This window comes from Tiliqua scincoides, chromosome 5 (assembly GCF_035046505.1).
Source record: "Tiliqua scincoides isolate rTilSci1 chromosome 5, rTilSci1.hap2, whole genome shotgun sequence".
NCBI lineage: Eukaryota > Metazoa > Chordata > Lepidosauria > Squamata > Scincidae > Tiliqua > Tiliqua scincoides.
Window position 1 is genome coordinate 49,096,237 of NC_089825.1, and position 22,344 is coordinate 49,118,580.

At 42.8% G+C, this 22,344-nt stretch overlaps 1 protein-coding gene across 1 annotated transcript in view; it reads left to right on the forward strand.

Annotated features, from left to right (window-relative positions):
* Nucleotides 1-22,344, forward strand: part of LOC136652234 (collagen alpha-6(VI) chain-like) — a 92,966-nt gene that overhangs the window by 60,556 nt on the left and 10,066 nt on the right. Inside the window, exons 21-31 of the mRNA XM_066629161.1 lie at nucleotides 556-609; nucleotides 5,405-5,440; nucleotides 7,276-7,338; nucleotides 8,723-8,785; nucleotides 9,283-9,345; nucleotides 10,796-10,858; nucleotides 13,442-13,492; nucleotides 15,237-15,272; nucleotides 16,295-16,357; nucleotides 19,352-19,414; nucleotides 20,808-20,843. Coding sequence (XP_066485258.1) covers nucleotides 556-609; nucleotides 5,405-5,440; nucleotides 7,276-7,338; nucleotides 8,723-8,785; nucleotides 9,283-9,345; nucleotides 10,796-10,858; nucleotides 13,442-13,492; nucleotides 15,237-15,272; nucleotides 16,295-16,357; nucleotides 19,352-19,414; nucleotides 20,808-20,843 — 591 coding nt within the window. The remainder of the gene's footprint in view (nucleotides 1-555; nucleotides 610-5,404; nucleotides 5,441-7,275; nucleotides 7,339-8,722; nucleotides 8,786-9,282; nucleotides 9,346-10,795; nucleotides 10,859-13,441; nucleotides 13,493-15,236; nucleotides 15,273-16,294; nucleotides 16,358-19,351; nucleotides 19,415-20,807; nucleotides 20,844-22,344) is intronic.

Below are 22,344 nucleotides of genomic sequence, written 5' to 3' on the forward strand. Positions count from 1 at the left end.
CACGTGGTAGGAGTTGCTACAATAGTGAATTTTCATATGTGAATATAAGAGCCCTGCTGGATCAAGTCAAATGCCAATCTAGTCCAGCATCCTGTTTCCCACACTGACCCACCAGCTGCCTCTGGGAAGCCTACAAGCATGTGACAAAGTCTTGCCAATGCTTCCCCGCAACTGGTATTCTATAGGCATACCACTACTGAACTCAGTGATAGTGTATACCCATCATTCCTAGTAGCCCACTAATAGATGTATCCTCCATGGATTTGTCCAATCTCTTTTCAGACTTACGTGATAACTGTTTCACACATCCCGCCTACCATTTGACAGCAATAGTATTAAATGACCAAAATAGTTATTGTGACTCAATCTTGAGTCTTTCCCACTTCTGTTTTTCTCATGCTCTTTCATACACATAGTCCTCTTTTTCCCCCTCTCCAAATGGCTTATGCAGCTCTATATTTATCTGGGAGGACTAAGAAGTGTGATGAAGTGAAAGGTGAAGAACTGTAATCATCGGTGTTGAATCATAACATCAGATAATTTTTCCATCCACAGGGAGAACGAGGATCAAAAGGTTCTGCAGGCTTGGCAGGATCCCAAGGAAACACAGTAAGAACGAATGCTAATAAAGAATCTTGCTTTTCTTAGCAAAATAAAGTAGGAAATGAGAGCATTCCAAGCTAGACAGGGCCTTCAGAATCCACAACCCTTATCAAGTTTAAGTTCAAGTTCAAGTTTATTAGGTTGATCAGCACATAAGACATGCACCTATTTATCTAAATCTTAAAACCAGAGTTTAAAATCACATAGAAACAAAATTTGGCTACATCCACAACACACTCTTTGCAAAGACTACTTAACAGTAATTTCAGTCTGAAACAGTCCGAAAACATAGAAAATTTATGTATCCATTTCTTTAAGAATTGATCTCTCCCTGCTGTATATTTTGGGCATCGGAAAAAGGTATGCACCGGGGTGTCTAATTCAGTTAAGGGACAATCACAATAACACTGCTCATTGAAAATGACCCTTCATTTCTGCCGTTGGTAAAGCATTGCATCATGCAATCATATAAGCACGCCTCAACGTGGGAACTGTCAGTACATAAAAACAAATGGATAAAGAAAATTTGGTGGGAAATTTAATTCCTAAATAAGAAGGGGACCAACTTCAACAACCTTAAATATACAATCACAAATATAAAACCACAGTAAAGGTACACAAGAACGAAACCATGTAGAAATAGCTCGCTCAAATACACCAGTCAGGGCTGCCTTAAACTGTTAGAAATAAAAACTTTTGCAAGAAACTCAGCAACAAGAATCGTAGTTTCTTGCGAAAAGTCATATAAAAGAAACGCTGCGAGAAGGTTGGGGGAACCAGAATAACTAGAAAGAACAGGGCCCAGAATAGAGCGGCGAAGCTTACTAAACACAGGACAAACGCAAAGAAAATGAGTGACAGAATCAGGCTCTATGCCGCAATGATTGCAACGCCTTTGGTCAAAAGGTACCCGAGAATAATGATCACTCAGCAATGCAGAGGGGAAAATATTTAGCCGGGCTAGCATGAAAGCCCTCCTCTCAAGGGGATTCGTAATAAACTCAAAATAAGAATAGCCATTGGCAAAAGAGGGGAGATGAAGGGGACCATTTACGCTTAGCCTCCCTTAGAAGGCAATCCCAATCTTGAATTAATAGCTTTTCAGCAAGCAGTGAATGGCTTCTTCCACTGAATTTTTCTAGTGACTGTAGGCCCAGCTCACATATTTTCATAATAATGTTGTTATTCCATTTTACCCAGCAGCATTCTTGTGCTGCTAGTTTTGTGAAAATAGGAAGATTTTCAGCAATTGTAAGTCTGTATTTAAATCCAATAGTAGCTTTCCAAATCAAGGCACAATCCTTATCTAATGATAGCAAATAATTAGTTTCGTAACAGTGCTATGCATGTCTGCTCAGAAGTACCTCCCATTATGTTCAGTGGGGCTTATTCCCAGGAAGGTGTGTATAGGGTTGTAGCCTAACAGACCATGTTTTAAAATATTATTACCCAATCTGATTGGAAGGACACTCTTTTTGCCGTGCAGCCTGTATGAGTTGGCAGTAAAGAGGGAAAACCCTAACAAAATGGGTTTTTTCCTGCATTTTTTTGGGATGCTCACCAGTATGTTTTTTTTGGAAAATGCTCACTTTTTAAATTCCTCTCCTTTTATGGAGAAAATTTCCTCAGCAGTCAGAATTAAACAGTGTTGAAATATAGTCCTTCTGCTACCTCAGTCTTCGAGGAAGATTGATTAAAGAGTATGGAGCCCTGCCAAGGGCATTTGGTTTTTAGTGCAGTGTTGCCAAAATTGTTTCCCATTCACATCTGTTGTGCTACTGAATTGGTAAGGCTAGGATTTTATTTTTATTTTCCCCATGACATGGCTTGTGCAATGAAGGGAAAAAAACAACAACTTGCATTCTTCCAATGTTCAGTTCTCTGAAATTCTGTACCAGCAGGTAAAAATTATTGCCTTTCCTATAGTTTTATATCCAAACATATTCATGTGTGTTTTTTTTTTCTGTTGTAATCAAAGGCTACAACTGTAAATACAGAATATAATAAAACAGTGGTTCCCAAACATTTTAGCATCGGGACCCACTTTTTAAAATGATACTCTTATTGGGACCCACCTAGGTTTACAAGACTTAAAAAAAAGATCTAGTAAAGATCTAAATTTATATATTTACTTGCAAGCGATAATATTTTATTTGTTTATTTACAAAAAAACTCCATCTATTTCTTGTCATGAAGCAGCTCTAATGAAGTTTCATTAATTCTTTCCTTCCTTTCCCACATTTCTCCCCAGAACAATAAATTTTAAAAAAAATCTTTTGACTTTTAAAAAATTCTTTATCAACTGAAGGTGCAATCCTAACCCTGTGTTAGGCTGGTGCAAGTCCCTTCTGCCAGACTAGGAGGGTCACAAACGTGCTATAAAGCATGTTTGCGCCTCCTTGGGAGCAAGCTGTGCCAGCGCATGGAGGTGTGCAGGAGCACAGAGGCTGCAACCAGCCTTTGTGGCAGCATGCTCCAGGTACGTTGCGTCGGCCAAGCTCAGCTGACGCACGGGTCTGGGGAGGGTGGGGAGGAAGCAGGAGGGAAGTGTTACAAGGTGGGGGAAGGGTGAGCAAAGGGTGGTCCCAGGGCCAGGCAGGTGGGGAGTGGGAGGCCTGGCTGCTATGCCGGATCCCAACCCCGTTCCCCAACAGTGTGGAGTGGCTGCAAACTGCTCCGTTCTCCTTGGATTAATGCCGCCTCCAGAGGTGGCACAAGTACGAAGAGACCCATTGGGCCCTGGTGGCTAACCCGGGGGTAAGGGGAAGAGTTTCCCCTTGCCTCCGACTGAGCCACTTCTGGCCCCACTCTTGCGCTGGATACAGTGCAGGCCTCCCGGCCTGCCTGTTACAGCACAAAATAGGATTGCGCTGTACGACAATTTATCTCCCGATAGTTACACATGCTTGCAAACTGCATGAGTTCAGGTCTTTGCAAAGTCCAGGAACTGAGCTCTTTGCAGGGCAATTAGCAGTCATCTTTTTTTAAAAATAGTCTAATGCAGTCGTTCTCAGATGTTTAGCACTAGGACCCACTTTTTTAGAATGAGAATCTGTCAGGACCCACTGGAAGTGATGTCATGACCCAAAGTGACATCATCAAGAAAGAAAATTTTTAACAACTAAGGTGCAATCCTACCCACACTTACCCAGGAGTAAGTCCCATTTACTATCATTGTTTAAAACATATACATAGTAAACTGATAAAAGTACAGAGGTGTAACATTTCCCCAGATGCAGTCACATACCATGGTAGCATCAAGTTTAATATATTAAAATATTGAAATGAATGGGAACCCACCTGAAATTGGCTCATGACCCACCTAGTGAGTCCTGACCCACAGTTTGAGAAACACTGGTCTAAAGGCCTGAGGCAGTTAGTCATCTGATCTTGTCATGATCTGTGTTTACATTGGAGACTCTGTCCAGACCTTTGTGACCCACCAAAAATCAGGTCACGGCCCACCAGTGGTTCCTGATCCACAGTTTGCAAACCACTGCAATGAAAGACATAATAAAAGAACAGGATTTGTGCCATGTAAGTTATTGCATTAAGTCAAAAGATGAACTGACAAATTACTATTCATTAAGGGAGACATGATGACAATTCATGATATGTGACTTAACCGAAGGAGCACAGGAGCACAGGATTTAGATAATGCCAGATCATAATTGGTTGATACGAAGTATTATGTTCGTGGCTAAGTACAAAACATAACTATACGAGTGTGGCTATTATACATTTACATACAGCCTTTCTGACTTGGCATCCAAAGTGATTGAATTGGCATTCAAAAATATTAAGCCAATTACAAAATAGACATGATGTAACAGAGCTGACTCAGGTAAGTGCTGATCCCTTCAGAAGTTGAAGTTATGAGGTTCCCTGGCTGGGACTCTCTTCTTCAGGTTCTGCAGAAAGTACTGAAAGTAGTGAAGCAACCCTCCTCTCTGGGACCACTGGATGTGGACCACAGCTCCATGGCTTCCAGCAGGTAGAGAGTTATAGATATTCATGGGGAAGCTGAAGTCTTGGATTTCCTCCCTGGCAGTGGAAGGGCACAGCACAGAAACAAGGCAGTTGGGAGGGATTCAACCAAGCAGGTGGCACAGAAGGCCACTATGACTGCTATGCCTAATCTATACCTCAAGAGGGCATTCTGGTGAAAGCAATGCAAAGCTAATTGCAAGGCACAGAACTGGGAGAATAGCCTGCAAATTATCGTTGATAAAGCAAGTCCTCTTGCTTTCAATTTTTGGGGAAAGTGGAGCTCCTGAAGCCCACTCCATTATGATCAGGATCCTTAGCTGAACCTCTGAGATCAGCTTCAGAGGCCTGTCCTGACAACAGGCAAAGAGAGGACCTGTTGATTCCCTTGAAAGTAGGGCTCCCACAAATTGAAATTCTGTTAACCAAGTTTCACCATTTGAATTACTATTCTGGGGAATGTACCTAATTGCCTGAAAAGACTCAAGTATTCCAATGCCAAATTATTACAGGAGGATACCCAAGATTTTGAACCAAATATTGAATCACCTGAATATTATTCTCTAATATTGACTTTGTCCTCCGTCAAGCAGCCTGATGAACCTTAAGGATTTCCTTAGTATCGTTACATATCATTACATAAATATCCTTATTTGCTTGCCCACAATCTTCAATATTTTTTGGTCACAAACAGAAACTGAAAGGCATAGACTGAGCAGGCATCTGCTATGAGAAAACAGGAAGCTCACTGTGAATGTTCTTTGGACATGAAATGTTGCTAAGATCTATTGGTAACATGTTCCTATTGTCACAGGGAGCTGAAGGGCGAAGAGGACCACCAGGCCCACCGGTATGCTTTTGATAATATCATCTATTAACAATGGGTCTCTAGTATCATGCATTCCACGGACATGGCTATAAGCTCAATATGAACATTCTGGTGGAGGAAGTTAGATGGGAACTGCACCAATACAGTCCTGGATGCTTCGATGATGGCACTTTACTATGGAATGACCACCCTTTGCAACCTTACTTCTTACAGAATGATCAGATAACTTCATCAGTAAATTTTGTGGGTTTTTTTCCCCATGTTCTTCTTTTGACCTTTAATTGATTTCAACTTCTACACGATGTTACAAAGAAGCAGCACAAGCACAATAGGTGTAGTTCACCTTCATATTGTTCCATCCTTACTCCCGATATATTTGCAATATTTGCAACCTGCCCATTGATCGTTGCGATTTAATACCAATTGGAAAGGGCAGGAAAACCGAGTAGCCGCTGCTTCCCCACAGCTCATCATAAGTGATATTTCCCCTGCTCTTTCCCCAAGGGTGCGTGTGTGTTTAGACATGTCAGCTCAGAAGTAAGTTGTATTGTGTTCAGTGGAAAAGTGTGTATAGCAGTGGTTCCCAAACAGTGAGCCAGGGCTCCCTGGGGAATGGTGGAAACCAGCCTAGGGAGCCACAGAATCTTCACAAAAAACCTACCACCCTATACAATGTCTAGGATTGTAGCCCTAATGGGGAGCCACGGCCAGTGGCCCAGTAGGTCAAAGGAACCACCAATCGAAAAAATTTGGGAACCACTGGTGTGTAGGATTGCAGCCCTAATATTTTTGGCACACAGCTAAGGGGCTACCTAGTAAGCAGCGAGGAAGTCAAAGCTGCTGCTGCTAGGCAGAATTTTCCAAGTACAGGTGTGCGCCACTTAATGATGGGGATGCATTAGCTTATCTCCGTTGTTATGTGATTAGGTCATTAAATGAACGTTCAATCCAATCTATTGCTCTGTTCGTCCATATCCAGAGCCTTCGTGTCAGGCCACCAGTCTGACATGGAGGCATTTAATTCTGCACCAACCTAAGAGCTGCCGTAGAATCAAGTAACCCCATTGTGGGGCTGCTTGTCTTACCTGGGGGAAGGGGATGAAAATTCCCTTTCCCCAAGGAGCCACCAGTGGCTGCCCAGTTGCACTTAGGATGCCATGGCATTCATTTTCGGTGCCGTGGAAGCCCCACGCCCGGCAGCACAATGGGGCATTTGGAGAATGAGAAGACTGTTCATACGCCTCCCAAATCTCCATCCAGATCTTCACCTTTCATGCTTTGTGAGGCACTTGTACATCAAGCACAAATAGCTTGTATGAGGCAAAGATAGAAGGCTAGATGGGGATATGGATGGTAGGCACACAAAGACACCCCCTACTCCCTCTAACATCCCTTTGGGCTGCCTGTATGATGGGCAGATTAACTCGTGTTTGGGGAGGCAGGGCTCTATAGGACTGTATTGGAATCCTTTTGGATCCAATGCCATTTGATCCAAATACTGTAGTAATACTCCAGACTAATAATTCCCAAACATTTTAGCATCAAAACCCACCCCAAAAAAAGTTTCACTTTACTAGCCGTTCAAGCCTCTGTGGCTAGAATGGTGATTGTGCAGCAGTGCTTCCCTCAAGTAACAGATTGTTTAACCCTTGATGAACATACGTAGCTTAATCTGCCTTGTCAGTTTAGCGGCCCACCAAAAATTGGGTCATGACCCCACTGGTGGGCCATGGACCCACAGTTTGGGAAGAGCTGTTCTAAACAGTAATCGGTGTGACTACTAAAACAATTTAAAAATAACATTATTTTATTCGTTTTAGAGAATAATTACCAACCCAAATTGTGTCTTCATACAGGGACAAAAAGGAATACTTGGTCCAGATGGTTTGCAAGGAGAGCAAGGATTTCATGGTCCACCGGTAGATATGATTTATTGTTCAATGTATATCAGTGCATAAAAAATGTTGGGAAATGGAAAAAATTGAAAAGGGGAATGCTTGTGATACAAAAGGTTGGTGTGTCACTTGACAGGGGCTTCCCTAATGCATAGTAATCCCAAACAGTTACTGTAGTTCCTTTGGAATCCACATTCTAAACTAAGCTGTGTATCCCACACGTCCATGTTTTCTCTTGTGATAGTATGCAGTGTTTGCTTGCCAGATTGTCTCTAAATAAGTTATCCTCCCCTTTGTGTTACTTAGATTTGTCCATATCACATCCTCAGAAACATTAACACAAGTGAGAACAGTATCTGCCTGTCTGTAAATCTGTCCACATCTGACTCTCTGGATGTTATTCTGCTATGTCTATAGTTTTTATTTCCATTTACAAATAGTTCAGGTAGCCCTTTGGCTGTGTATCTCCATTTCAAAAGTCTCTAAAATGGAGACCATTTTCCTCATCTGAAACTTGACGATTTGGAGCCTATGGAGAAAATCAGAATATCTACAAATATCATGTGTTTTAACATTATTGTTTTTTAGCCAGAGACAAAAGAAATGCAGCTGGCTTCTCCTTTTTAACCTAAGTGGACTAATGAATGAATTTTGAAATAAAATGAATGTGCTTAAACAGCCCGATCCTATGCTTCCTGCCTCCTCCCGTGCACCCATGCTAAAAAGGCTTGCTCTGCATTCTGCTGTGGGGGGACATTCCCAGAGGTCTCCTCTGGGTAAGAAAACATTTGTTCCCTTACCCAGGAGTAAGCCTCTGCAGTGCAGAAAGTTCTACTCAGACCTGCACCAGTGACAGGTCCACATAGACCTGGGCTACAGAATTAGGATCAAGAAGGGAGTTTGGATTCAGCAGCCGTTGAATCCCACTCCTTCCTGGACCCAGTCCCCCCTTCCTTCCCCATCATAGCCCATCCCACTTACCCCACTAACTTACTGGGGTTTGTGAGCTGGTCCTGAGCTGTTGTCATGTACAAGGCTGCTGCAGCCTTGCTATGGGCACTTTAGTACTGAGCCATCACTGTGTGTGAGGCCACTGCGGCCCGTCCACTGGCACTCTGGTCTTGAGCCATTGTTGCACACAAGGCCGCTGCAGCCTCCTTGCCGGCACTCTGGAATCACACAGCTTCATGTGATGCCAGAGGCTTTTCTGTGACTGCCCTAAGGCAGCCTCCATTGGTTGAACACTCATTCTGTCAGTGAAGGCCCTTTAGGGTTGGGCCGTAAGGAAAACTTTTCATGGTGAAAATTAAACAAGAAATGATGGAATAAAACATTTCTTTTTCTTGCTTACCTCTACTTTCTAGTATGCTTTTGGCTAAATTAATAAGATTTGTAATTTTTTTTTCAGGGAACAACAGGAATTCCTGGGCTGAAAGGAGAAAAGGGACATTCAGGAAATGAAGGTCCTGAGGTAAAATTACCCCATATTTAGATACTGATTATTCATTGTCAGCAACAGAAAAGCTACACAGAAGAAGTACAACCCAGCACTATTGAGGAGCTCTCATAGCTGCTCCACACAGTACAGAAAGCAAGACAAGTGTACAGTATATTTTTGTCAACATTTAAACATTTGTTCTTTCCCTCATTTCGAGGGCCTCAGGATGAGAAAGGCAATTTGAGAGGACTGGGGGGAACAGTTTCAGCTTTGCAGAAGAAGCATGTGTGAGTGGTTGGGCCCGTATAATCTCCTGAGGAACTGAAGCCCAGTCCAGGGCTTGTTAGTCCAGGCTAAACTAAAGACAGTCCTCAGAGCAGCTATGCTCGTTCTCCTCTCTTCAGTTTAAAAGTATGCACTGGACTTTTCCAGTGAATTTTAAACAATAAATGATAGAGTTATTAGGAAAGGTCTGCTGTTTGCTGCTGTTCTGACACATTTAATAGTTACAATATTTGTTTTGTTTTCAGGGAAATGTGGGAGTGGCAGGCCCTAAGGGAAATCAAGGAAAACCTGGAGCCAGAGGAAATAATGTATGACTTGAACTTCCTGTTTCTGATCCTTTTCTCACAAAGTGTGACAGTATGCCCATAAATCAGCGGTGGGAAAGACCTCTTGTCTAGAACCCTTGAAAGCCTTTGAAGGAAGTGTTGACAATACTGAGCTAGATGGACCAATTGTCTTACGTCAATTCTTCTCAAAACTTCTCAAACTTCTCAAAACGTTTGTCGGGACTAATTGTAATATGGAAGTCACATAAATTCATATATTATTTTTTGGGGGGGGGGTCACAGTAATAAGAAGTTTGAGAACTTCTGCCACAAAAGATGAGGAGAAAGTTCTCTAGATTCTTCAGAATTATGATTATTATTTTGGTAACTCAAGAAAAATTCATAGCATTTAGATTAAGGGGTGCCACTCATTTTTTTACAGAGACTCTAAGACAAGAGCAACCTAGTAGACAAAAACCATAAGAACATAAGAAATGCCCTGCTGTTATCAGGCCACAGGCTCATTTAATCCAGCTTCCTGGATCTCACAGTGATCCACCAGCTGCCTCAGGGAGCACTCAAGGAAACAAGATACCTGCATCCTGTTGCCACTCCCTTGAACCTGGCATTTAGAGATAGACTACCTCTAAAACCCAGAGGCTGAATTCAGTCACCATGACCTCTGATTGACTTTTCCTCCATAAATCTGTCCAACCCCCTTATAAAGGCATCTAGGCGAGCTGCCATTACCACATCCTGCAGCAAAGAGTTCCACAAATTAATTACTTGCTGGGTGAAGAAATAGTTTCTTTGCCTATTCTAACTCTATTCTAACCCATTAGCCTATATGTGAAGTTTTGATTTTTTGCCCCAACATGCATTACTTTTCACTTACTTACATTGAAGTGCATCCGCCATTCGGCTGCCCATTCCCCTTTAATTCTTTAAATGAACTGCTGCTGCTTTTCCACCACTGGGAAAAATGGCACCTGCCTGTGTTTTCCTGTCTTGGAACTACAGAAGGCACAGAGTTCTGTTCATAAAAATGAGGGCATTCTAATCTACCTTCACAAAACAAAATATACACAAACAATTATGAGTAATATAAAGAACACAGCCATGTATGGGGCAGACTTTATATGATGGTGACAGATCCAGCTTCTGCCAGGCTCTGCTCAAGTCATGGTACATGCAAGTACAAATATTGGTTAATAGTTAAACACGAAACAAAACAGTGACATTGCCTTTGAAATGGATCGAATTACTTAATGGGAAAGTCTCTTCGAAAACACCCAATTGTTATTTCAATGTTTGAAGGACATTTTTTTTTAAAATATTCAACAGCTGTGGCCATTGATGTTTTTGCAGAAATGGCTACTTTAAACTCACATTTGCTACATATTTCTGTGTTCTGATTCAAGTTCATTGACTTTCCATGTCGATTCCTTCACTTGTTTTTCACATCTGAGATCATTCTCATTTCATTCAACAGGGAGAACCTGGAGATCCTGGCGAGAAAGGTAGAAGAGGCCCCCGTGGTCAGCGGGGACCAAGGGTTTGTCATTTATATTAACTCTTGAAATAGGCTGACTGAAAACAGGGGCTACTATGGGCTGAAAAGGCAATGGGAACTGGCCCTTATAGGCAGAGCTTTGCGTATTTTGAGCAAGTAAAATTCTACACCACCAAAAGCAAAACTAGGTGAACTTCCACCACCACCATTCATAGCACTGCCCACATCTTTGAGTATTACTTTGAAAAAATTACATTAGGAATCATTTTGGAAAGAAGAGAATATGCAACTCTATTTAGCTACACATTCAATTTTTTCAAAACGATTTTCAGTGTGCTGCATCTTTTTCCCGGTAACAAATTCTGCACTTTTTCTGTGTTTGCAGAATAATATCAAACACATGCAAATACTATTTTAGAGGCTCCATATCTTCAGGATATTTATAAAGTACGCTGACCATCTCTTTAGGAGTGAGCAGAACCACTGGTTTGGCTCCAACATGTTTTAGAAGAGAGAGGAAAGAAAGGGTTCCACTCCACCAAAACACTGGAGTAGGTTTCTGCCTCTGAACCAGGTTTTGGAATCCACTGTGTGCATGTTTAAAGGCCTAGTGATGTAACTGCCCCCTCAACATAACAAGAGGCCTTTGATCATGAGAAGTTGAAGCCTAGAACTTCTATGTAGGCATGCATAGGATTGTGCCCTTCCTGTGGCCCATGAAGTTCTCCAAACCATGAGACCTACACTGAGCTAATGGTTTAGTAATATTGCCACCCCGTGGCACGCTAGAGGCCTTAGTGCATATTAGGGAATGCAAATAGGACATGGATATCATCCCTGGGTTGTACTATCCTATTTATTTCTGAAATAAGCCTGGAACCTACCAGAAAACAGCAATCTCTGGGTTAATTCTGAAAATGTTTCTGCCCTTACTGGAAACCATATTTGTGGTCCAGATCATAGCTGGTGTAAAATGTGTATCACTATATCGAATCCCTTGCTCCTTTCTCTTGCAGTGTGAATCTCCCCCATGACCAACAACCCCTTCCACAGATGGCTGCTGCTGCTTCTTCCCAAACAGCCAACCAGGAGGCTTGCTCTCCCTTATCCTTTCCCTAATAGGCTGGGGTTTCTCAATTCCCAAGAGCTGCCTTTACAACCCTTCTACCCCAACTCCTCTCTTCCACTTAGATCCATTTCACACAGATTCTCCCAGCTCACAAGCAGCTGTGGTGCTGTCATGGCAAGTGGAAACATTAACATCAACTGTGCTCTACTCAGATAACAGCTAATAATTTATGTAAACATGACAGTACGTCTGCCAGATGTTATGATCTCAGCCATTGCTGATGTGAAAATGGGTCTGAATCTGGATTAATGAAGGCCACAGGAGTGTTGTGGAGGGCCAGGTGGCAAGATAGAAGTGGGTTGTTTAGGTGTAAGGAATTGAGTGGGAGTCCCATCCCAGAGTGGAAGCAGATCTATTTGTTTATGATCAAGTATGCATAATGGTGTGTAACTGCAGGGAGATGTGAATGCAGTTCAGTCAGAGGTAGGGGCAGTCTAAAATGGTTTTATTTTTTTTGTGAATTTTGGTGTTATCCTAAAGAAGAAAAATGCTGAAAGTGGTGTTATGTGTTTTTATTCTGAATTAATATCTTAATCAAGTTTAAAGCATTTTTAACAAGTGTAATCGCCATCAAATATGTGGTATATATGTGACTGTCTGCAGACATAACCACAGACGTAAAGGCATAAAACAGCCCCCCCCCAAGAGTGCATCTACATATTCAACTACTTGAATTAAACTTACAGGAGCCATTTAAGATTTGCATGCTATTTGAATGAACAACTACAATGAACCTAATGCTACCAAACACAAAGCAGAAACTTTAAAACATTGAGAAGACTGCAACTTAAACCAACAGAATTGAACATAGCATTGTACTGCTATTGAAAAAACCAACAAACCTGGTTTTAAAGTGCAGGAAAGAAAGAAACCAACAATCTTACCATAGGGAGTGTTTGGAGAGCCTTCGTTCATCAGATTGGGACCATTCTAGTGGTGTTGCGTTGTTCTCAACCTGCCCTTTGAAATAGGCTGAGGAACAGTCTCCTACTCTCGTGTATATATATAGTGCAACTCAGTTTCACTTTCCATAGGGCTCCATGCATTTTCCTTGGCAGCTTCTGAGCATGTTCAGAAGACTACAGTCAGGAGAAAGCAGCAGAGCTGTGTGTGGAGTTAGGGGCTTAGGAACACAGACAGAAGCACTCAGAATGGTTCACAGACGCTCTGCAGTCACTTTAATAGGTAGATTTCGGTATTATTTTGTTATTTGAGCAAGATATCATGTTTTATAAGCCCAATTTCAGTGTTACTTTGCAGTATTTTGTTTTTGACGTTTTGGACTGCCCCTAGTCATAGGACACACGCTTTATATGCATAAAGTTTCAGGTTGAAACCAGGCTTCTCCAGGAAAAGATATCTGCCTTAAAATGCGGGAGAGCTATGACTGGTCAGTGTGACTGACTGACTCAGTATATGTTCAAAGGAAACAGTGATCACTGAAAGGCAGCAGGTTCAAAGATGTGCAGTATAATTCAGTTGCTTGTCTTTTGAAGGGGGAGGAGGGAGCTGCTGGATATGGCAGACCAGGAATTAAAGGATCAAAGGTAATTGTTCAAAAGAACTATGGTTGAACATTTTGATCTTGCCTTTATGCTATTTAGCAATGACTCCCAGTGAATCTTATCCAACATTCCACTGCTGTTGCAATTGTGCCAATGAGGTGTATGCTACATCCTGTGGTGCGGCTGCAGTCACGGAGGACTTGTCAAGACGGAGGCCTTGTCAAGATAAGGGAACATTTCTTACCGAACCTTGGGGCTGCATTGTAGCTGCATAGGTGGTGGAAAGTTGGGTAGGATTGGTCCCTGCATGTGCTGCTGGGGCTTAGTTTTAGTATTGTTTTTCAGCAGCGCCCACTGCTTTATAAATCAGGTTTGTATTACTGCTGCTTCTTTGTGCTGCAGAGCAAACTTCCAAGAAAACTCCCCCTGAGGATACCAAAAACCGCAGAAAATCAAATCTGCAGTTTTCAACCCACCTGGGCTCCAAACGTGTCCAGAGCCTTCCTTTGGTTGCGTCCGGAGTCCTTCTGAGCCAGAGAGAGGCCGTGCATCACCATGCGTGGCCTCTCTGAGGCTCAGAATGCCACTGAAGCCTTTCTAACGTGACTTCTGGCAAAACCAGAAGTTGTGTTAAAAAGGCTCCAGGCAACATTCTGAGCCTTGGAGAGGCCGCACACGGTGGCACGCAGCCTCTCCGTGGCTCAGAAAATCTTCCAGACGCAACCAGAATGAGGTTCCAATCATATCTGGGAGGTCTGCAGGGGGGTTGATCCGGGAATTCAGCATCCACAAATCTGCTGATGCCGAATCCATGGATAAAGAGGCTTTATCCATGGATAAAGAGGATCCATGGATAAAGAGGCCCAACCTTGTACATGTGTGAAAGTGGCCTCCTTCAATTGCAGCCATGCAATCTACATTTTAAGAACATAAGAACATAAGAACAGCCCCACTGGATCAGGCCATAGGCCCATCTAGTCCAGCTTCCTGTATCTCACAGCGGCCCACCAAATGCCCCAGGGAGCACACCAGATAACAAGAGACCTCATCCTGGTGCCCTCCCTTGCATCTGGCATTCTGACATAACCCATTTCTAAAATAGTTAGGACACTATATTTTTTCATTGACCTCTTCCCTGATCTTTTGAGACGGAACTGGTTAAGAATTGAAGTACAGGTCCAGCCTATTTATACATGGATTTTTTATACATGGATTTGACTCAACACGAATGGCCCCTGCAAATGAGAAGGAATGTGCTGATCCCTGGAGAAGGGGAAAAATGCATCCCTTTAAAATCAGTTTAAAAAACTGAACAGTCCTTTAACAATAACCTCCTTAATGAGAGATTGGGCATCTGGCTGACAATCCATCAATCCTTCTCTCTCCAGGCGACCCCTCCCTTCCCCCTGAGCATGTGAAAGAAAAGTGATCACTTTGCATTGGTGAAGGGAGGGGCTGAGTGACGCACCTTTCTAAGAGCTTGGAGGATGACTGATTGATGAATTGTCTTCTTAACGACTCTTATCTTACATCGGAAAGGTCAGCAAGGCTGTTTTTAAATCACTGGAGCAAAGAAACTTTGTTTTTTAAATTTTTGCTATAGTGCGTTTTTTGCTATCCAGGTGAGTGCTTGGAACGGAACCCACAGAACCCACCCAGGCTCAACCTGTAATTATAATAAATATGTGTAATGTGTCAATAGACCTTTGTGGTTCAAAAAATTAGCAAATGAACTGAAATGTCAGAATCAGTAATAGTAATTCTAACCTACATTGTTAAATTACAGGGACAAGAAGGTTTCCTAGGATACATTGGAATGCAGGTATACATGTCTATATACTTTGAGGGATCCATTCCACCAAGGGGATACAATTTCCAGCATTTGGGATTTCTAGTCTTGGAATTTCTGATAATAAATTGAATTGTTAGTGTGCACTCTCGTCTGCAGTGCAAGGTATATCAGATTTATGCCTTAGAGCAGGGGTGCCCAAACCCCGGACCTGGGGCCACATGTGGCCCTCGAGGCCTCTCAATGCGGCCCTCAGGGAGCCCCCAGTCTCCAATGAGCCTCTAGCCCTTTGGACATTTGTCGAAGCCCACACTGGCCCAATGCAACTGCTGTCAGCGTGAGGGCAACTGTTTGACCTCTTGCGTGAGCTGTGGGATGAGGGCTTCCTCCACTGCTTACTGTTTCACATCTGTGATGCAGTAGCAGCAGCAAAGGAAAGGCCAGCCTTGCTTTGTACAAGGCCATTTATAGGCCTTGAGCTATTGCAAGACCTTCATTCATTCATATAAGTTCATCTTTAATATATTCATTTATGTAAATTTATTCAAATTTATTCACATTTTAAATGTAAATTAATTCTTTTTCCCCCCGGCCCCCGACACAGTGTCAGAGAGATTATGTGGCCCTCTGGCCAAAAACTTTGGACACCCCTGCCTTACAGTGATAGAACAAAGCCAGTCTCTCTGCAACCACAGAGAATCATGGTCATGTACAAACTATGTGTGTTCTATTCTTTTTTTTATCTCTTGCTTCTCATCAGATCTTTAAATGGTTGTGCTTTTATGTTTCTGGGATGTTGAATGTTTCAAGAAGAGGGCAAAGGAAGTCCATATGGAAAAGTAGAGGACAATATATAGCAATGTGCTCTACTACTCTGCTGCCACTGCCAGCCATAAGTGGTAGGGAGTGTGTCCTCCATCCATCAGATGCATCTTTATCAATCTGTGATTACACATGTTCATCTTGAACTGTACGCTTGTGCACCTGACTGAGTAGTAAGTTTTACTTTTTGAATCCTTTAGTATTAGTCCTTTGATTTCTATACAACTTAACAGGGTGAAGCTGGAGATCCTGGCCTTCGTGGAGAACCTGGACGAAAAGGGAATCAAGGAAGAATGGTATTGTGATTAGCAACTTGAGTAAAGATTGTTCTGTCTTTTCTTAGTTTGTTTAGTTGTACCCATTCTGCAGTTCATTTTTATTTTAAACCTGAGAGACTGAGGGCACAATCCTAAGCGTGTGTCATGCCAACAAAATTCACATTTTGCCATCATAACATGTTTTGTGGATGTTGCAAACTTGTCTCCATCAGAGAGTGTGTCCTGGCCACTGACAGAAGCTGTGAGCAGCCAGGTCCACACAGTGATGGACAGTGTGTGGCCACTGCTTCAGGTAAGGCTGCTCAGGGGCTGGGAGAGAGATGGGGAGGGGTAGGACAGGGGGTGGGCAGAATGGGGTCGCAATGGGGTGGGGAGGGCAGATTGGGCTGGGAAGGGGGCAGGTTTGGCAGCAGCAGCACCCGCTGAATCCTGAGCCCCTTCCCAGGTTTGATCTGCCTTCACAGGTCAATGCAAACTTGTGCCAGTGATATTGCTTTTGCAAGTCTGAGTTGGCTACAGGAGCCTACCCCAGGCCAAGGGAACAAATGTTCCTTTACCCTGAGGAGGCCTCCAGAGGCCAAAACTCCCCCATGGGCCACCACTGCAGCACTGCTGCATCACTCTGCACAGAGCTGCAATGGATTTGGCTATGAATTATGTTTTACACTGCATTTAATTTCTGCAATCCCTCATTATAGGGTTCCTAGGACTGGATGGCACATAGCTCCTTGACCTTTAGGTTTCTAGTGTAAAAAGTGCATTTATGAACATGGTTTATTTGATGGCCCAAAGCAAATAACAAAAATGTAATTAATTAAGATATTAACAGCTAACTGCAAATACAGAATAATTAAACCAGATTTATAAACACTTTTGTCAGACTCTGAGTTATAGAAATCCCCCAAAAGTTCCCTTGGTCTTGTACACCTTTCTAGGGCCAGTATCAGAGGTTGGACATTGGGCAAGTGTGCAGGCCTCTTGGACAGCCCATTAGGTAAACACTTGAAACCCTGTATCCACCTGGGATATGGGCAGCATAAAGAACTCTCATCTATCTCCTGTGCTGTTCCTGGGCAGGAGATATGGAGAGTGTACCACTGCTAGGCTCCTCTATGGTTGCTGCTTTTCCTCCTTTCATTGCCTGGTAAGCTTTCCCATATATTACTGGGTAAGTGGAGGGGGGAAGCAGCAGCTTATCTTTCTCCTTGGACCGAGCTCCATGTTAAAATTCAGGATGTCCTGCCCTCAACACTGCATTGAGATGGAACTCCTCCAAAGGAGGAAGAATTGCTTCATATTGCCCAGTAAAATGCACAGCCTTAAAGGAGGAACTGACATGACTATGACTTTAGCTTTCCCAAATCACCCAGTAAGTTCGTAGCATGCTGGCTGATGGGGAGGGGGCTGCCACAATGGCCCTTCCTCCTTCAGAACTTCCTGTTAAAAGTCCAGGTGCCCTGCCCCCAATGCAGTGCCAGGGGCAGGGCAACTGGAATTTGAACATGGGGCCTTAAAGGCGGAAAGACTACTGCAACTGCTCTTCCATTGCCCAGTAATCCTAATAAATAATGGAGTCCAAGGATGCTTATTGCGTGATTAAAGTAGAAAAAGCAGCCATTCTACTGAAAGGAGTTTTCCTTCTGGATGACTGCTAGGGGGAACTTACTCCAGGGCATCAGAAAAAACCTGGGGTCAATAGCTAAAAATTGAGGAGTAGGTAAGGCTGGTGTTTTCAAGAAGCATGTTCCGTAAAACTAGGGCCACAACTTGAAAGGTCATAAGAACATAAGAATATAAGAATAGCCCTGCTGGATCAGGTCATAGGCCCATCTAGTCCAGTTTCCAGCATCTCACAGTGGCCCACCAAATGTCCCAGGGAGCACACAAGACAGCAAGAGACCTGCATCCTGGTGCCCTCCCTTGAATCTGGCATTCTGACATAACCCATTTCTAAAATCAGGAGGTTGCACATACACATCATGGCTTGTAACCCGTGATGGACTTTTCCTCCAGAAGTATGTCCAATCCCTTTTTAAAGGCACCTAGGCCTGATGCCTATGGGAAGGATGTTCTGTAGACCAACTACATGCTGAGTAAAGAAATATTTTCTTTTGTCTGCCCTAACTCTCCTAACACTCAATTTTAGTGGATGTCCCCTGGTTCTAGTGTTGTGCGAGTGGGAAAAGAGCATCTCTCTATCCACTCTATCCTTCCTGTGCATAATTTTGTATGTCTCAATCATGCCCCCCCTCAGACGCTTCTAGACTGAAGAGGCCCAAACACCTTAGCCTTTCCTGATAAGGAAGGTGCCCCAGCCCAGTAATCATTTTAATTGCTCTCTTTTGCACCTTTTCCATTTCCACTATGCCCTTTTTGGGATGTGGTGACCAGAACTGAACACAACAGTCCAGGAGTGGCCTTACCATCAATCTGTACAACGGCATTATAATAATAGCTGTCTTATTCTCAATGCCTTTTCTAATGATCCCAAGCATGGGATTAACCTACTTTACTGCACATTGGTTTTCATTGTGTTGTCCACCAGCACCCCAAGATCTCTCTCCTGATCTGTCACAGACAGCTCAGAACCCATTAGCCCATATGTGTTGTTTTCATTTTTTGCTCCAATGTGCATTACTTTACATCCACCACCTGTCTGTGCAACCTCATTTCCACTGGTGCTCTTCTCTAACAGCAACTGACTATGGCCAGGAACGATACACTGATTTGGTAATGAATTCCAAAATACAACAGGAGGATAGAAAAATGGCTCTGTTGAACAGCCACATGGGTGGGTGAGAGAGAACGAGAGAGAGAGAGAGAGAGAGAGAACATTGCATTACAGTATTCATTAGCGGCTTTGTTTAATCAACCATCTCCCCTTATTGCACCATTCTAATTGGTTGTCATTTTTCTTCTGAAGGCTGATTTTCTCCCGTTGCTTTTAGGGAATAGATTGTTGGCATTATTTTGTGTTGTAACAAAGACAGATAAGCTGTGTAATGTTTCCAGGGTCTTGCAGGAAAGCCTGGTGGAAAAGGTGTTCCAGGAGATCGGGGTTATCCAGGACATCCGGTATGTGTTAATCTGATATAATGTGTGCTGGTTTATTTGGCTCAAGAAAAACTATTGCTAATTCCACATGTGTTTAGTCTCTAAAAACCAATTAATTATCCCTTGCGAAATGCACATTAAGTAATCTTAACTGTTAGTCAAATAATGTTCCCATCTGTGACCAACTGTTGACTCCCTTAACACACTTTTGCCTGGCCCACAGGTGTACACATTTGGTCCCTCTTGCGTATATGCTTAATCAACTACTTAAGCAACACTTAAGAGCCCAATCCTGGGTTTACCACCAGCATGCAAACATGCCGTAAGGCACATTTGCAAGGCCTAACGCCGGGCCAGCGCTGGTTGGTGCTGGGCTAGCTCTGGGCTAGTGCTGGGCAGGCGCCCAGCCTCCGCTGCTCGGTGGTTGCATGGACCGCCAAACCATGGTAAGGAAAACGGGCATGGAAGCGTTCCCGGGAGGGGAGAGGCAGGTGGAGAGAGGGTGGGGAGGAGGCGTGATGGGGAGGCGGGAGGCAGGGAGAGGACAGGTGGGTGGTGTGCCAGGGGGGAGGGAGCGGGAAGGGCGGTCCGGTGAAGCAGAACTTCACTGGATCCTGTCCGTTCGTGTGGGGCTCAGCTCCCTACACAAACATGTTTACCTTCACTGCCTATTTTTTGGTTGGCAGTGAATTGAGTAGCCCCATTGCGGGACTACTTCCCTTACCCAGGAGAAGGGGACGAAAGTAGCCCGTGGTGCGCAGGATGCGGCGGTAGCTGTTTTTCGTGCCGCCAAAGTTGCGCGTCATGGGAGCTCAGGATTGGGCTGTAAATAGCTTAAGCAACTACTAGCTCTCCTCTCAAAGGCGCATTGGGAATGAAGGTAAGCAGGTACAAAGGATGACAGGGCTCTTGCAGTTGTACTAGTTATGTAGAAGAGGGAATGTTGGCAGGTGTCGTTTGCCAAAGAGAAGTGTGACGAAGCTGAAAATCTGTCTACACAACCATAAAAGGCATTATGTGAACAGTTGCAGGTGTTTTGTTTTTTTAAAAATTTCTGAATGCAACATTGTTTCACTTGTGCAGATTGCATCCAGAATTTGAAGCCAAGGCTTGAAGCTGGTTTGCAATCACTCATGAAAGCTTACTGTGGTTAGCAGTAGCCACAGTGCAAACAACACTACACCGCAGTCATGTTGAAAAGGAAGGAGTTTGCCAAGGAGAGAAGGAGGGAGGGGATGGAAGTGTGACGAAGTATATATCTGTAAGGCACTCCAGAGCTCTGACATAGACAGGCTGATCTAGAGAATTATGAATGAAGAGAGTCTGGTGTAGCAGGCTGGTGTAGGCTGTTGGACTAGGTACCATTCAGCTTAGTTTCCAAGCATACGATTCTCTCCCAATCCTGTTTTTCTAGGGTGCAAAGGGAGCAAAGGGACTTTCTTCATTTTCGGTATGTATATCTAGAATGTATTCTTTCTTAATTGATTACGTACTCTCTTTTCTCTGGGGAATTCAGAGGTTTTGTACATTTTGTTCTCCCTATCCCATTTTGTCATCACAACTTGATCTTGGTATGATAGGTCAGACCAGTGATTTTCTTTTTTTTTTAATCTATTTTTTTTCAACAAACAACTACAACACACACAGATATTAATGGTTGTGCTCCCCCTTTTGGGATATCACTCAATAATAATTAATTCATATTTCCTTTTCTTTTTTTTACTTCTATAATTCATCCAAATTCACATTCCCTCCAAAAAAAAAAAGAGTTCATTTTTGGGTATTTCCCTTTTCCTTTTTCAAAAACGTCTAAAAAATACATCCCAAATATCCTTAAAATAATTTATTTTCAAAATCCCTTTCTTCAATTTTGTTTCATTTGTTAATTTATCATTGGCTGCAATATCCTATATTTCCCCATACCAATCTTCCCACTTAAACTGAAACGTTACTTTCTCACATTTGGGCTTTGGAGAGTTCTCTCCATAAGGCACGTTTGCGAGCCTCTCCGTCGGGCTCCCACCTGTGCTAGCCCAGCGCTGGCCGTGGAGGGCTGCTTGTGTAAGCATCCCATTGTGGGGCTGCTTACCTTACCTGGGGGAAGGGGACAAAAGTCCCCTTCTCCTGAGGCGCCTCCCGCAGTAGCCCGGGGCACACAGGATCCAGCAGCAGCCGTTCTCAGTGCCACCAAGCCTAGGCGCCCCGGGCAGCTCAGGATTGGGCTGCCCAACATGTTTCTCGAGAACTATTTAATAATGCAATTCTAGGATTTGCTTCTACCTCCTATCCAACAACTTCACTAATTTCCTTAAACACTTCTGTCCATATTTTCTTCACATCTTTACATACCCATATGCAGATAAGTACCTAAATCTTGTTTACATCAACACTGAGCTGGGATAACTGGTTTCATTAAATTTAATTTAACAGGAGTTACATCTCAAAATTACTTTAAAATAATTTTCTTTTATTCTGACAGACATTATTTTTCCAATTCTTTTATTCCATATATTTTTCCATTCTTCAATATTTATTTCCTCTTCTAAATCCTTTTGCTAAACTTCTTTAAGACTTTGATATTGTTCCTTCTTTTCTGTTAAAATCTTATATATTTTACTAACTATACCCTTAAATCCTGCTTTATTACCTTCCTGATCAATTATTTCTTCAAATATAGTCAATTTTCTACTATTTCCAACTTCTTTTTCTATTTCTTTTATCCAACTTTCCAACTGCAAAATATGAAACCAAGAAATTCTTTCTGTTTGCAAATTCTCCCTTATTTTTTTTCACAAGTATTCAATTTCATAATCCAGTCCTTCAATCTACTAATCTTTTTACCTTTCAAAATTCCTCTTAACTCTTTTTTAAGATTATCTGGAAATTTTTCTAATTCTGTAATTTGAATTAATGGGGATATTTCTGGACTTTAAATTTTCCTATATTGCTTC